The sequence below is a fragment of the Nasonia vitripennis genome (genome assembly GCF_009193385.2).
Source record: "Nasonia vitripennis strain AsymCx chromosome 3 unlocalized genomic scaffold, Nvit_psr_1.1 chr3_random0011, whole genome shotgun sequence".
In the NCBI taxonomy this organism is placed as follows: domain Eukaryota; kingdom Metazoa; phylum Arthropoda; class Insecta; order Hymenoptera; family Pteromalidae; genus Nasonia; species Nasonia vitripennis.
Genome location: NW_022279631.1, coordinates 303,394 through 319,081, shown reverse-complemented (window position 1 = coordinate 319,081; position 15,688 = coordinate 303,394). Strand labels below are relative to the sequence as shown.

General features: G+C 33.3%; 2 protein-coding genes and 1 long non-coding RNA gene across 7 annotated transcripts in view; 1 reads left to right on the top strand and 2 right to left on the bottom strand.

Annotated features, from left to right (window-relative positions):
• Positions 1 to 15,688, top strand: part of Gnao (guanine nucleotide-binding protein G(o) subunit alpha) — a 376,676-nt gene that overhangs the window by 80,293 nt on the left and 280,695 nt on the right. The window contains exon 2 of one of the 5 annotated variants that reach the window (XM_031927136.2): positions 4,339 to 4,397. The gene's annotated coding sequence lies outside the window, so the exon portion shown is untranslated. 5 annotated transcript variants of the gene reach the window in all.
• LOC116416882 lies at positions 74 to 2,074 on the bottom strand. Its single transcript, XM_031927142.1, has 2 exons — positions 298 to 2,074; positions 74 to 219 (listed from the first exon to the last, which is right to left on the bottom strand). Exon 1 carries the CDS (start codon positions 1,694 to 1,696, stop codon positions 998 to 1,000), a length of 699 nt encoding a protein of 232 aa, XP_031783002.1. The 5' UTR covers positions 1,697 to 2,074; the 3' UTR covers positions 74 to 219; positions 298 to 997.
• Positions 5,617 to 6,648, bottom strand: LOC116416885. Its single transcript, XR_004227193.1, has 2 exons — positions 6,445 to 6,648; positions 5,617 to 5,893 (listed from the first exon to the last, which is right to left on the bottom strand). It is a non-coding gene; the product is annotated as an uncharacterized LOC116416885 (long non-coding RNA).

Here is a 15,688-nt window from a genome sequence, read left to right as displayed (position 1 = left end):
AGTTTATAAATCTAAGTTTTATGATAAAATAAAAATCATGTAAATATTCAAATATACAAATTAATGCGTAGAAATGAAAAATATTAACTGATCAGTATAAGATTGAATTAAATTAAAATATTAAAATCTAACCAGGAATATTTTTCTTCAGCATAAGCCAGTAAGTAAATAGTCCTTTATTCTCTATCGAGCCAAGCCATTCTTCAGATTCTTCACAAGCTTAAAACATATTTAATAATGAAATTGGTAAATTCTTTTCAAAATTCTTTAAAAGTTAATTATTTTTAGATTGATTACTTTCTGTTGTTTCAGATTCATTTGCCTTCTTTTTACATTTCTTCGTTTTTTTTTTCAAAACATTGTAATCAACGTTATCAGGATTAAATGGATATAATCCAGCAGCTTTAAAGCCATTAACAATTACTTTTTTCTCTTCTGAGAAAAGCTCCAATGTCAATTGTAAAACTTTGGGAAATTCTTCTTTCTTCAGTCATCTATCATTATTTTCTCGTTTCCATTGAGGGACTGCTTTTTTGTTCTTGACATCTTTTAGTGGATGAAAAAATGCAATATCTAGCGGCTGCATAATGTGTGTGGAATGTGCGTACAATGTGATAAGTTCAATTTTGTGTTCAAGACAAAATTTAACAAGTGGAAGAGTAACGTGCGATGCATGACCATCCATGTACACTATAACTGGAAATTCAATGTCACTTTTAATTAGCCATAGATAAAATACTGTAGTCATATATTCATAAAAAGTTTCCGTGTTCATTCATCCACTATCAGATAAACCTATACCCCAACCTGCAGGGCAATTTTCTAATACCTTCTTAGGAATTTCTTTGTAAGCATATAAAAGCATGGGCGGTGCCTTTCTACCTTCAGCACTGTACATGAATAATACTGTGGCGTTTTCTCTTTCAGGAGCATCAATTACTTTGTAAACAGTGCGTGCACCTTTTTTCACTAAAACTTTTTCAGCTTTAGGGTGCAACTAAATATTGTTTTCATCGCAGTTGAATATTCTTGAAGGATGTATGCTTGTTAAGCCTTTTTTCTCTAAGAAGGTTCGCACTTCTCCAAACCACTGGCGCAAGTCTTCTTCAGTGACTATAGCCCTTACAAGAGGGAGGTTTTGAGCTACAGGCAAACTTATCTCTAGATGACGTTTCCTGAAATTATCATACCACTTTTTCCCAGGGCGATCATTTTTGAAAGAAGTCTCCTTCTGTTCTTTTTGCAAATATTTCTGAATGCAGTCAAACAATTCAGATTTTAGCGCAGGCGAGCTTGTCTTAGCTCTGTAAATCAGCCACTTGATCATCTCTGCTTTTTCTTCTGCAGTCAAAACCGTAGAAGGACCACCTTTTTTGCCAATGCTTTCAGGATTTTTCAATTTCTTGCACAGCGTAGCAGAGGGAACACCATGCATTGCAGCTGCTTTTCTGAGAGACGCACCTTCATTGACAGCCTTCATCGCCTCCTTAATTGCTTCGGGTGGATAACATTTCCTTTTGATTTTTTGTTTAACCACTTTTCCATTCACGAATTTCGAAACCAACACTTTATTGACAACTCTGATTTTCGGTTTGGGTTTAGTTTTTTGGTTTTGGTTAGGTCTTACAGCATTTTTCTTTCCTGAGGTTTTTCTTGCCCTGCTTTTTATATCTATATTGCCTACACGTTTCTTCATATTCAAATTAAGTATCAACTACATTAATCACTGAACTATTTTTAGGTTAGGATCGAGGTTATGCAAGTTATATAAAAATCAGACTTATTGACCAGAAAAAATTGCATATCTATAAACAAAAATCACTTATACAGTTATACTTAATAATATTAAAGCGAAAGACTATATTTTAAACGAAATAAATGCATTGGATTCACGACGCCAAAGCATGCTCCGCTACAGTATTTACATGTTTCGTGAATAGGGGACGCAATGGAAAGTGGGTTCCTAATTATGAAACACGAGCTTCGAGTGTTTCATACATAGGGTTCTGATAAAATTCTTGATCCTATTAAGAAACACACATTTATTTTTTTGATTATTTGAGTTAAAAAGAAAATCAAGTGGCGCGGTAGCGCCACGAAGGCGAGTTTGAGAAGCAGACGAAGCCGCGGCGCCCGTGACACTATTTGCTAAATGCTTATTGTTACTGTTCGTAAGATTTTTTGTCTTATTAGTATGTTTTCTGAGCTAAACTATGATTTCCAACAAAAATATTAGTGAAAAGGCTGCTTATTTTTATAATATGTGAGTGTATAATCCACAAATGCTAAAATTACGTTTTTCTTCTTCAGCCCGAAATGTGAAAGGACCGTTTAGTTAGCCGCAAGAAGTGTTAGGATCGTGAAATTGGCCGCAAAGCTATATACAGATGAGAATTGCTTTCTCAAGAAAATATAATAATATATTACGATATTTTGAATTAAGAGTTTGCCAGTGCATACTCTGCGTTCCGGAGCTGTAACAGTAACTAGCTTGCCAGGGTAGCCGATGACAAGGTCTAGGTGGCGCACTCCGTGGTTTTTTGTGTCTAGGTGTAAAAATCATTCGAGGAAGGTGTCTAGAGGTACAGGGTGGCCGATAACGACGTCTAGGTAGTGAGCCCCGTGGTTTTTGGTGTCTAGTGTAAAAATTATTCAAGGGCGGTATCTAGATGTACAAGTTGGCTGATGACGAGGTCTAGGTGGTGCGCTCCGTGGTTTTTGGTGTCTAGGTGTAAAAATAATTTAAGGGCGGCGTCTAGGTGTACAGGGTGGCCGATGACGAGGTCTGGGTAGTTCGCACCGTGGTTTTTGGTGTCTAGGTGTAGAAATAATTGGAGGGTGATGTATATTAGAGCAATCAGTGATTTCATCTTAGTAATAAAAATGTTACAAAAAAGCTGTGGTCGAATGGTGCTAAACATGCTTATATTTTATTTTTACGACTTTGAATATGAAATACTCTAAACGATTTTAAAAAAAGGATTGAAATCTCTAAAAAAAATTAACTCTTAAAAATGTAAAAGGTTAGGCGAGTTTGATATATTCCGCAACAAAATTACAGATAGAAAAGAACTGGGATCAATCAAACAAAGTCAAGTTTATTATATGTCATCGTAATGAAGCAAAGAACAACTCTCAAGATAATTACTACGTCACTTGCCATGCCCGTTTCATTTTTGTTTATTGGTGAATAACTAAATTTTCTTTTTATATATATTAGAACGTCGTACAAACACTATAAGTACAATGAAACGGGCATGGCAAGTTACGTAGTAATTATCTTGAGAGTTGTTCTTTGCTTCATTACGATTAAATATAATATAAGTTAATTTTTTTCAAACTATTCTAACCAATTCTATGCGTTCTTATCTACAAAATGAATCGATTTTTATGTAAAAAAATAGTGACACAGAGATGCAATCAAGTAAATAATAAAAAGTTTCATTCCGCTATGACTATGACTACTCGACCAATGTTAGCTACCCATCATGGAGTCACGCAATAAAAATTTTGTTTTTATTTGTATCTACAATTTATTTGCATTTTCTTTTTTTTCTATCGTATAGAGGAGGTCTTTCAGTTGAAGAATATATTATTCAAATGTACTTAAAATTTGTTACAAAACGGAATATTATAAGTATGTTTCATAATGGGACCCGGTTTTCGCAATATGTCATAATAGGCGACTTTACCTTACATGCGTTACAAAAAATATGGTGTGTACCAAGTGCTAAGTGGGCTTTTTGGCCTCGTGTGGTTGCAGTACTCGTCTGCGGCTCGTAAACGCCCTCGCCTTCGGCTCAGGCTAACTCGCCTTGACTCGTACTGCAAACTTCTTACTTGGTCTAAAAAAGCCCACTTTACGCCCTTGGTACACAATGTACTACTAAAAAAGAAATATAAGTTATGAGTACTTAAAGATACAAATCAAATAAAACCTCTATAATACCCATAAGTGCAAATAGTTCGGGTAGTATAGGATAGCGGATTACCATGCTGAGGACCCAGGCTCTAATCTCAAGAAAATTTACAAGTGATTTATCAAGTGATTTAAGTGAAACAGGCTAGAATCATCCCACACATAAAATATTTCAGAAATATTTCTGAAATAACGATATGCCCGCCTATAAAATATTTTATGAAATATTTTTACTAATATTTGTGAATTATTTTTGGAATATTATATGATGGATATTTCCTGGTGAAATTATTTCTCGTAATATCACTGAAACATTACAAAAATATTACTAAACTATTACAAAATTTATAAAAAATTAATTTCTTCTAGGTATCTTGATGTACACATTTATATTTACTATTTTATGTTTATCTTTGCAGTTATTAATGTTAGTAACCTAGAATAGTTAAGAGAAACAAATTAATTGCGCGGCAATCAGGTACGCTAATAATTAACCTAAACAGAACACTTGCATGTACTACAACTTTAAATCTTATATATTAGCTCATTTAGCATGTAAACTAAGTTGATAATAATACACTTTCTCAAATAAATAATATCAAAATGAAATCCATAACTTTTTGATATCAGGTAAACATAAAAAAATGAGATTGATATTTTAACTAAAAAGTAACGAAATTAACTAGACACGCGGTGCCCTGTTGAAAATATATACCTGGATATCCAGGTGGATTTTCCATATTGATAATCTATATGGATTTATGTGGATTTCATGTGGATATTCCATATGGATATCCACATAGATATCCATCTAGTTTTTTAAAAAGTCAAGACAGTTGAAAATTTTGTATGCGCCTGTTATGTATAGTTCATCTAACCATTAATGGAATTACCATCCGATGATAACACCTAAACTGGGGTTGTGAGCTCCAAAATATTCACTTTTTAATTATTTTATAGAAATTAAAATTTTTTGTAATGCTAAATAATAATACATGAGGCTTGTATAAGTTCTATCAAATTGATATACCTTTTGAGGAATTTATTAAGTTTTGTTAACGATAATTACACTATAAAAAACAGACTAATATTAAATGTATAAAACTTACTATGTTACACTCTAAACCTAAAGTTCAAAATCTGGAAATGGAAAGATTAAAACCTACATTTTAAACTTTATGAATATTCAAAAGTGATTGATATCCTTTAAATGATAGCATTACAATTAAGTGTAAATCTGTAGAATTGATTTGCATAAAGATTAAAATCCATTAATTAATTCTCTGTGAGGATACCATTTACTTTTAAATACTTATAAAGTTTAAAATGTAGGTTTTAATCTTTTCACTTCCCGATTTTCAAATTTAGGATTAGAGTGTACTTCATACAATTTTTAAGTATCAAATTATACTATGTAACATTGTAATTTCTGTGTATACAACCCTGGTAGAAAATTATGTAAGTTTATTTATTTTGCCTTTCTAATATTTCATTAATGTAATGAATGAACCAAGGAGAATATCGAATTGGTGGCTGCATGTGTCTCGAAATTTGTAGATTACTATGTATTTAAAAAACTAGGCAAAATATTACATTGATTGTATCATAAATTTTATTTTAGAATTTGAATAAATAATTCGGTGAGTTGCGGTACAGAGCAGGATAATAGGATAGGGGGAGATTGAAATTTTGATTCCTTTATTTTATGTTAACAATATGTAGTGGCATGAAGCCTTTATTTACTTTATTGAATTGAACAAATAGAGTAGCAATTTGCGAAACTTACGCCGAAACTATTAGTCCGCTAACGGACAAGATTTACAAATAAACTTATTCTACTCAAATACCGATCGGTCACGCATTTGCTCTTGGTGAGAGGTGACCCGAAAGGCGCGAGTACAAAGAGATAGAGATAAGCAGTGCTTATATATGTTGTGCCCTCCTTGACATGAACTGGCATTCCTAGTTATTAATCTGAGAGAATTACGATGATGTTAGTATGTTTGTGAGATGAAGGTTAAACTTACAAAGCGTATTGCGCGAAAAGAATTTCATTTATAATTCAATAATAGTTGTTGCCTGCGACAAAAGCGTATGCCTGGTATTCAAACAGGTCTTATACGACTTTACATCAGGATTATTAATGAATTGAAACGAAACGCGAATATGGTCTACGAAATAACACAATGTTGATTTTACACTAGCTAGAGAAGAAAATACATATATAAGTGAGTTACATGCACGAGGCTGATGTGTACTATTTGTTACATTATACAAGTTGATTAGTGTGATATAGTTAGTAATACGAATCGCGGTGCGTCCTGGGATAACCGAGTGGGGCTTGACGTAGCCAGCCCACTCGGGCGGCATATAGCGGTACTTTTATATCCTTTAGGAGGCAGATTAGTTTGGTTGATTATTGTGCTGAGTTTCTCCGAGATCGGAGAAACTCCCCGGATCAATCCACTAGGGATATACCCGGGTGCACTAATTAGTATAAAATAATTAAAAGGTGCACTTTATACACTTTGCTTCCTGAACTGCTTGTCGCTGACTTCCTCGCACTTCAGGAAAAGGGAACATACATCGATACGTGTGAAACACGTAGTGGCTACGGACTCGAAATATAGTAGTGTCAATAGCTTGAGTGTCGGATATATACTTGTTGCGGCGGCTCGCGTCGCAAGCAAGCTACAGCGGAAACGCGCTCGCGCAGGTAAACTCAGTAACGCGTTTGCATATACGCAACGTTGTTACTGAGTTTAATTGCGCGCAAGCGCGCCCGAAGAAAGCCGAACGGCACAAGTCTGCGTGCGCTAGAGAGAGAGAGAGAGAGAGAGAGAGAGAGAGAGAGAGAGAGAGAGAGAATCCGAAGCGAGAAAGTGGACGTGACCACATCGCCGAGCGCTCGTTCACGAAGCTCGCTGCTCACCTACGTAGCTATAAAATTTAAAATACGAGGCGCCTGGCCCGGATTTTCGGAGCAGGCGTGTATGATGTATTCTCAGCTCCCCTCTCCAGCACTGGTGCTTAGATACTGCTGTTGCAATTAACCAACCATGATGGCCCATTTACCAACGGTTGGCCCACGGCGTTTGCCAACCGCTGCCTAACAAAATTTAACTATTAAAAGCCTGCTCTGTGTATATTAGTAAAAATGCGCTCTCCAGGGGTAAGGGTAAAAATTTTGAAAAATAAAAATGAGAAAGGGTAAAGTTTAGAAATTCAAAATTTATAAACAGAGATTTTAAAATGAAAAAATTTATAAAACATAAATGTTGAATTGAAATATTGCGAAAGGTAATATTTGTAGTTAAAATATTTCAAAAGCGATATTTTTAGGAATTTCCAAATCTAGGTTTTCAAAATTATAACTTGTATCCAATATTCCAATATTCTGGGACTTAAAATTTTACCTTTCGTTATAATTCGATTCGTAATTTTTGCCTTTCAAATATTTATTTTTTGAAATTGTTACCCTCGCCCGCTCTGCAGCTGTTCATATAGTAGTTCATATAGTATGAGTACATAGATCTGCGAAATTACTTTGTTCACTAATAATATTTGCTTGAAATTTCATACATCTTAGTACAGGATTTATCTTGGTGTATGTACACGAAATATTTTTTGAATATTTTTGACATGTTTCATCCAAAATTTACTTAAAATATTTTAGGAATATTTTTATAATATTCTATTGACAAAAATGATTTTGTAATATATATTACATAACATTTCTGAAATATTTCAAAAATATTACAAGAAGGCTGAAAAAGTAGTAAACAAATTTTTCGGATAATATTACTGCAACGTTACAGAATATTTCATGGAATGTTTAAAAAATATTTCTACAAGATAGCTTGGAAATAGTCGACAAATCTCACGCGCAATATTGTTGTAACGTTACAGAAATGTTTCATAAAATATTTTATGGAATAATTGATTTATATTATTTTGAAATATTTTATGAAATATTACAAGAAAATTTGAAAAAAATGATTTCGCGTTTGGCATGTGTAATAATTTAGTTATATTACAGAAATATTTCATGTGTAATATTACAAATTAATATGTAATAATCAATTCGTAAAATATTCAATAAAATATTTTACATATATTACAGAAATATAACAGTATAATATTTCATAAAATATTTTTTCTAAATATTCCATACTGTGTGGGATTCGTGTGAAACAAGGTTCAAATACAGACGCAATATCGGTTAAAAGTAGAGTGTAAAAAATGATGTATTTACATTGTCTACTGGAATTCGAGGTTGTGTTTTTAAACAGCTGCTGCACTGCTGTTGCATAAACTTTTTCTATGTTGTGGGCACCAAAAGTGCATTTTATAACTTTTCGTGCATATATGCGAATATCGTTCCGTGGTTGCCGTTTATGCATGGTAGCTAGGTGTCCAGTAGATGTTTATATTAACGTGTTAATATCGGCCATGTATGCGGTGTTAAGAATGGCCGACAACGAAATCCGGGTAATGCGTAACGTACTTCTTACTACAAAAATGTTTAAATCAGTTATTCGTGCTGTCCAGGTGCATGGGGTCGCCGATGATGGTTGAGATAGTGCGCTCTGTAGCTTTTATTGTCTAAGCGTAAGAAATTATTCTACAGTTATAGAGCTATAAACTACTTAGACCCCGTGACTTATAGCTGAGTAGATGTAGATTAGAGGAAAAATAGAGATAATTCTCAAATCTATTTTTATAACCTTCAAATTCTACAAGAAACGAAGGTATTTTTCTGAGTTTTGAAGAAATCTCAATTTAAGCTTTACAAGATTGATTATTTTTAGTAAAAATGCTGACTTCTTAGTTCATTCATATATAATACCCTAGACCCTTAAAACACATCCTAACTAACCCAAGTTGAAGAACCCAACTTTTAACAGACTAGCTCTTTGTGTCAAGTTTAATAATTTGCAAAAGCTGATGTTTGATAAATTGATATTCTGTGATCTATGACTATAATTAATAATGATTATTTTAATGATTGTAAACTTAACAAAAAACATAACCCCCAACGGATGATCTATACAGGCTTACAGAGTTATGAGTCTAACTGGTTGGTTTAAAATCTGGTAGTGCATTCTTAAGTAATAATTTGCTCTCAATCCAAATCTGTTCGTAGAATTGCTAAAGCAAGACAAAATATTAAATGATTCTAACCTAAAAGTGCTAAGAAGCATTTTTAGACAGACCTGAGATGTTTATACACACAAGAAAACTTTAAATCTAAGTATTTCATAATTACTAAATTATTTTGCACAAACAAGCCAAAATAACTGAATCCGTTTATTGAAACTTTTTCACACAGACAGGCCAAGCGTAATATAAATAACCCACGACATAAAAATCATTTAAATAGACAGACACAGTTTGATCTAAAATTATTAAGTCACTGCTTTTGTTATTTCATTTGCTTTATAACCTCTGATTCCAGGTGCTAAGTATCGTATAACCTCCAAACACTTTTACACAGACTAGCTCAAATTTAAATACTCTATAACCTTTTAACCATTCCAGACACACAAGTTAAACTAAAGCTAAATGCAATATAACCATCTTACTCGCATACTGAAAGAAAAAGCTGAAATTTGATTACCTAAGAATCTGAAATTACAAGGCTCATATAATGGTCATGCAAAGCTTGAATCTAAGTGATCTACAACATTAGGAACATTATAAATCAGTGATCTGTAACATTATAAACTTATGAGGACCACAACCAATAATTTTCAATCATTAGCTCACTGTGTCAACATAAATAATTTGCAAAAGCTAATGTTTGATAAAATTTTGTCCTGTGATATATGACTATAAATAAATAATAATAATCTTAATCTTCGATTACACCGGCAAACAAAATAAAAAAAGTTGTCTGCGCGAGAAATCAGACCTATCTATCTTTATGTTTTTCGGGTCGCTGAATTCGAATATAAGATCAGTTAGGCCCCATCACGTCAGGGTCAAGGTCAGTTGGAGGTCAAATTAAGAAGAAAAGGTTTAAAAAAATTAAAATGCCATATATTTATGTTTTTTTGGTCGCTGAATCCAAATCCGGAATCAGTTTGGCCCCATCACGTCAGGGTCAAGGTCAGTTCAAGGTCAAACTGAGAAGAAACAGTTTAAACCGATTAAAATGTCATATCAAAACTTTCCAAAAATGGAAAAAGATACCGAAAAATTGTAAAAAATCTTATTTAATCACATAATATCTTCCTTATGTACAGAGAAAAGTTTCTTTCGATTATTTTTTTTTCTTATTTTGCTTTTTTTCCACTAGCTTAGTAACTCTCGATGTCTTTCTTTACTCCTTTTTTCTCTTGTAACGAACTCTTTTTACTTCAAATGACCTATGCAATGGGTTTCTTTTTCTCTTTTTGTTATTTGTTTTAATGTCTCTCTTCAGTGTCCAGCAAAAATCTGCCATCATGTTGACATTCCATCTTCCTTGGTATCGATTCTCCATTACACTTATATCTTGATGAAATCGTTCTCCCTGTTCTTCACTGACATCTCCTAGATTAAGAGGGAAGTAATCAAGATGGGAATGTAAGAAATGCATTTTATAACTCATCAAGCAACCCAAATTTTTGAAATTCTCCAACATTTGTTCAACTAGTTCCTGATAGTTCTCACTCTTTTTATTTCCTAAAAAGTTCTCACGAACAGTTTTAAAACTTTGCCATGCAGCTTTTTCTGTGTCGTTTATTTTTGTGATAAATTTTTCGTCTTCAAATAGAGTACGAATTTGAAGACCATCAAAAATACCTTCTTTTAATTTAGCTTCACTTATTGCGGGAAACTTTTCTCCCAAATACTGGAAATAATCGCCATCTTTATCCAGAGCTTTGACGAACTGCTTCATGAGGCCAAGTTTGATATGAAGTGGTGGTAGCAGATAGTTTGATGGGTCAATCAATGGCGTACGTATAATGTTCCTCGATCCTGGTTCAAAATGTGTTCTAGTTGGCCATACTTTCTTAACGTAGTGATTTACCCTGTCTCTACTATCCCATAAACACAAGAAGCAGGGAATTTAGTATAACCTGATTGTTGTCCTAAGATCATGGTTGCAATTTTAAGATCACCACAAATTTTCCATTGATGTTCCAAGTACTTTATTTTTTCCAATACAATTTCTAAATTTTCATAAGTTTCTTTCAGCTTAGTCGAATGAGCTATGGGAATGGATGCAAACCTGTTTCCGTTATGAAGCCGAACAGCCTTCAGAATTCGTTTTGACGAATCAATAAAAAGTCTCCATTCCTCGTCTTTATACGTATTCGGTTTTATTGCATCGACTAAACCTTTAACATCTATACAATATACCAACGAATTCTCTTCATCGTCCGTAAAAAAATTCCTAAATTCTTTTTCTCTATCTCGATAAAAAGAGGCCGTTGTTCCTTTTGCTAACAGATTTTTGTTTTAAGAACTGACGCTAGATATTCTCCTCCATCTTTAGGTAATCCTAAATTTCGAATAAGATCACTTAACTCTTCTTGGTTAAAGGTTTCTGGAGCTTTTCTTGTACTAGCTGGCAGGTATTCTTCGTTTGAGGATTCTTCGTCAGATTCTTCTTAACCTTAGAACCTTCTTCGTCACAGGACTCATCAACTTGCATTTCTTCTACTTCGCCTGAGCGGTCCACATCCATGGGTTCGGTACTAACAGTTTTATCCCTGACTTCTATTCTCACAGGTTTCACTACTGAAGAAACGTCTGCGTATACAATTTTAGATTTAGTAGCCGTGTTAAAACCTTTGGTATTAGTCATACAAAAATAGCAGTCATTTTGACACGTTGGAGAAGACCATATCATTGGTTTTGTAAATTTCAATTTTCTTTCTGTTTTATCTCTTTCCCAGCGTGTTACCATCGTATAACATCTACTGCAAAATTTTGGGGCACCCAGTTTACATTTTGATTGGCTACTTCAATACCAAAGCATTCACTGTAAATCAACTTAAACATTTCAGATAACACTTTCTCTGTTTTCTCTGTACACAAGGAAGATATGTGATTAAATAAGATTTTTTTACAATTTTTCGGTATCTTTTTCCATTTTTGGAAAGTTTTGATATGACATTTTAATCGATTTAAACTGTTTCTTCTCAGTTTAACCTTGAACTGACCTTGAACCTGACGTGATCGGGTAAAACTGACCCCAGATTCAGATTCAGCGACCAAAACAACATAAATGTATGGCATTTTAATTTTTTTAAACCTTTTCTTCTTAATTTGACCTCCAACTGACCTTGACCCTGACGTGATGGGGCCTAACTGATCTTATATTCGAATTCAGCGACCCGAAAAACATAAAGATAGATAGGTCTGATTTCTCGCGCAGACAACTTTTTTTATTTTGTGTGCCGGTGTTATTATTATAATAACAAGTTTAACGAAAACCATAACCACTACTAAACGATTTACAAGCTTACAAAATTGGGATTCCTAAAAGTTGATTTAGATCTGAAGGTGCATTCTTTAGTAATATTTTGCGCTGAATAAAGATTCGGTCGTAGTATCGCTAAAGCAAGTCAGAATATTAAGATATTCTTATCTCAAAGTACTGAAAGCCCATGTTTGCATCATTTACCAAACTAATAAGTTCAAATCCTTATATTTCCTAACCTTAAAACTTTTGTATGCTAAACGGCCAAGAATGTTGAATCTTTTTCTGAATTTATCTTAACTATGCAATGTATAATAGATGCGAATTAAATTATACCAAACTAGATTATTTGATCCTTTTTCGTATTTTGAAAATCTGTGCGCTTGGATGTTGTTGATACGATTGCTAATAGCTTCTCATTATTTACGGGGTTATTTATACAATTGCTATGCTTTGTGCTACTAGGTGCATGCAAAAGGGATAGGAACAATAAGGCTCCAGGCTTGGATGGCATACCCAATATTGCATTGAAATAAGCTATCCAGGCACGCCCCGATGTCTTTGTGAACCGTACAATTCACGTCTCGAAAAAGGGTCGTTTCTTAAGAACTGAAAGAAGCAACGCCTGGTACTTCTAACAAAAGGAGATAAGTCACCTGCAGAATCTGCCTCATACAGACCACTTTGCATGCTGGACACTCCGGGCAAGACTTTAGAGCGCATAATCGGCGTTAGGATAGACCAAGTTATGAATAAATCAAGTGGACTAGCAGAATATCAATACGGGTTCAGGAAAAAACGTTCTACTCTTGACGATGTAAGCTCAGTAGTCGACACTGCTAGAACTGCAATGGAACGAAAGAGATGAAAAGGAGAAGTCAAGAAGTACTGTGCTATTGTTACACTGGATGTTAGAAACGCGTTTAACTCAACCAGCTGAGGCAAGATACACGAAGCACTACGGAAAAAAGTGCCCGCATGTATAAGAAGGATTATGTCCGACTACCTAAAAGACAGAACCCTATTGTATGACACAGAGAACGGCACAATAACCTACAAAGTAATAGGAGGGGTCCCACAAGGGTCAGTGCTTGCACTGACAATCAAAAAATTCGAACGATTGCTAGATCGATTGGTACAGCATATCAATGTGAAACAGTATTGCACATTTTGGCATACTATGACACACAATAGCAAAGCAAGGGAAAATTGAAAATTTTGTGGTACTTTTACGGCACACTAGAGCACAGTATGGCACAGTACAACACAGTGAACACTGTGTGGCACACGAAAGAATTAATTGAAAATAAAATAAAAGTAACCTGAGGTAGGATCAAACCCGGATCTTCGGCGTGTCAGTCAAACGCCTAACCGCATGTGCCGCACGAACGTTAGCGCTAAATGTGAGAGCAGCGTGATGAGGAGTGACACCCCTCTTCGTCGACGGAAAAAATTCTCGTTACAATATATACCGTACCGTCATAATTTTAGAACCAGGAGACCAATCGTAAATTACTTTTCATAAAACGTGAATGGAAAACGCTCTTTACGCCAACAAAAAAGTAGAGCAAAAGTCGAGTTTATCAAGCATTTTTCAAAAGCGAGGCAAAAGGCCTCTTTTATGATTTATGATACGTGCACGAAAAAGACCACTTTCCATGCAAGTAAAATGAATGGAAAATCGAGTTTTTCTTAGAAGCGGGAAAAAACTACTCCCTTTGGAGGAAAAAAATTTTTTCTCCCAAGGGAGTAGTTTTTTTTCTCACTCTGCAGCCTATCTGATGGATGTGTGTGTCTATATACAGTACCAAAGCAAGCTATATAAGTATTATCAAAATTTTCAAAATTTTCGATATTTTTAAAAGATTTCTTTAGTGATTTTTTCAAAAAACGGTCATAAAAACCTGCGATTGATAAAAGAGCATGTTTTTCATATTAGTAAAAATAGGGGGAACGCCAACATCCACGTTCGTCAAAGTATAAACTTCTTTTTAAGTGTATAAAAATGTACAATTATAGTTCGCGACTTGAAGAGAACAAAAACGACAGAATAGTTTTTCACGTTTAAAACTAAGCCTTGAAGCTACTTAAAAACTTCAAAAAACGTCAAAAAACTTGTTTAATTATTATATATATATATATATATATATATATATATATATTCAGAGTAGTGTAGAATACCGCCAGTAAATTAACAATGACGTTAGGAAAACAATGATATTATAAATCGTATTAAAGAATAATTTAATAAATACATTCGAAATTATACGTGATTTCCATTTAACTTTGATTTCATATATTTTTTACCATAGTTTGTCACTTATATAAATAATTATTTTAATGAATTATATCATCATCAAATAAAAAATCAATATTAAATAAAACCAATTTATTTTTGCCTAGCTTTTACCTTTCGAAGAAGGTTTTATTTTAAATTGTTTTACTTTGAAAAGTCCTCGAATTTCCCATTCCTTTCATATGCATGATAAGAGGCCTATTCATGCACTTATCATAAAAAGTACAGTGTGCAACAAAGGGGAAGTGGCTTTTTCAGACTCGGGTGATGTTTTGAGCACTTGTGTCCCTAGTTGCACAATATACTATTGAGTGTTCTATAACATATATATGTTGATATATTTTTATGCTGTATGGTTATGGGAATAAAAAAACTTTCATTAAGTTGAAATTTTAAGAAAAGATCTTTCGATGACTTCGCCTAAATTTTTATTGCGGTTTATGAAACCTATTAGTTGAAAAGATATTAAAATTGAAATTACTTATCTCTCACCCTGTGTATCCTGTATAACTGAAACTTTTTTTTCCAAACCTTACAACCCGCTGACTAAAGCTTAGAATGCTTCATGAAAATTAATATTTTTATGAGATTATAAGGATGCCATGGTATTTAAAATACGGAGGTTTAATTTTTTCCATAAAAATTATATATATATATATATATATATATATATATATATATATATATATATATATATATATATATATATATATATATATATATATATATATATATATATATATATATATGGAAAAAAATATATATATAATCAAACAAGTTTTTTGACTTTAAGTAGCTTCAAGGCTTAATTTTAAACATGAAAAACTATTCTGTCGTTTTTGTTCTCTTCAAGTCGCGAATTATAATTGTACATTTTTATACACTTAATACCCCCATATTTTTACTAATATGAAAAACATGCTCTTTTATCAATCGCAGGTTTTTATGACCGTTTTTTGAAAAAATCACTAAAGAAAACAAAACTTTTTTTTTATGATTAAACATTAATCTATCAGTATAGCTATCCTGTTATAATCGTAACATATCTGGCATTGAG

Excerpts from the sequence above, each read along its gene's own strand:
- LOC116416882 (XM_031927142.1), bottom strand. The coding sequence starts at position 1,696 with ATGAAGAAACGTGTAGGCAATATAGATATAAAAAGCAGGGCAAGAAAA.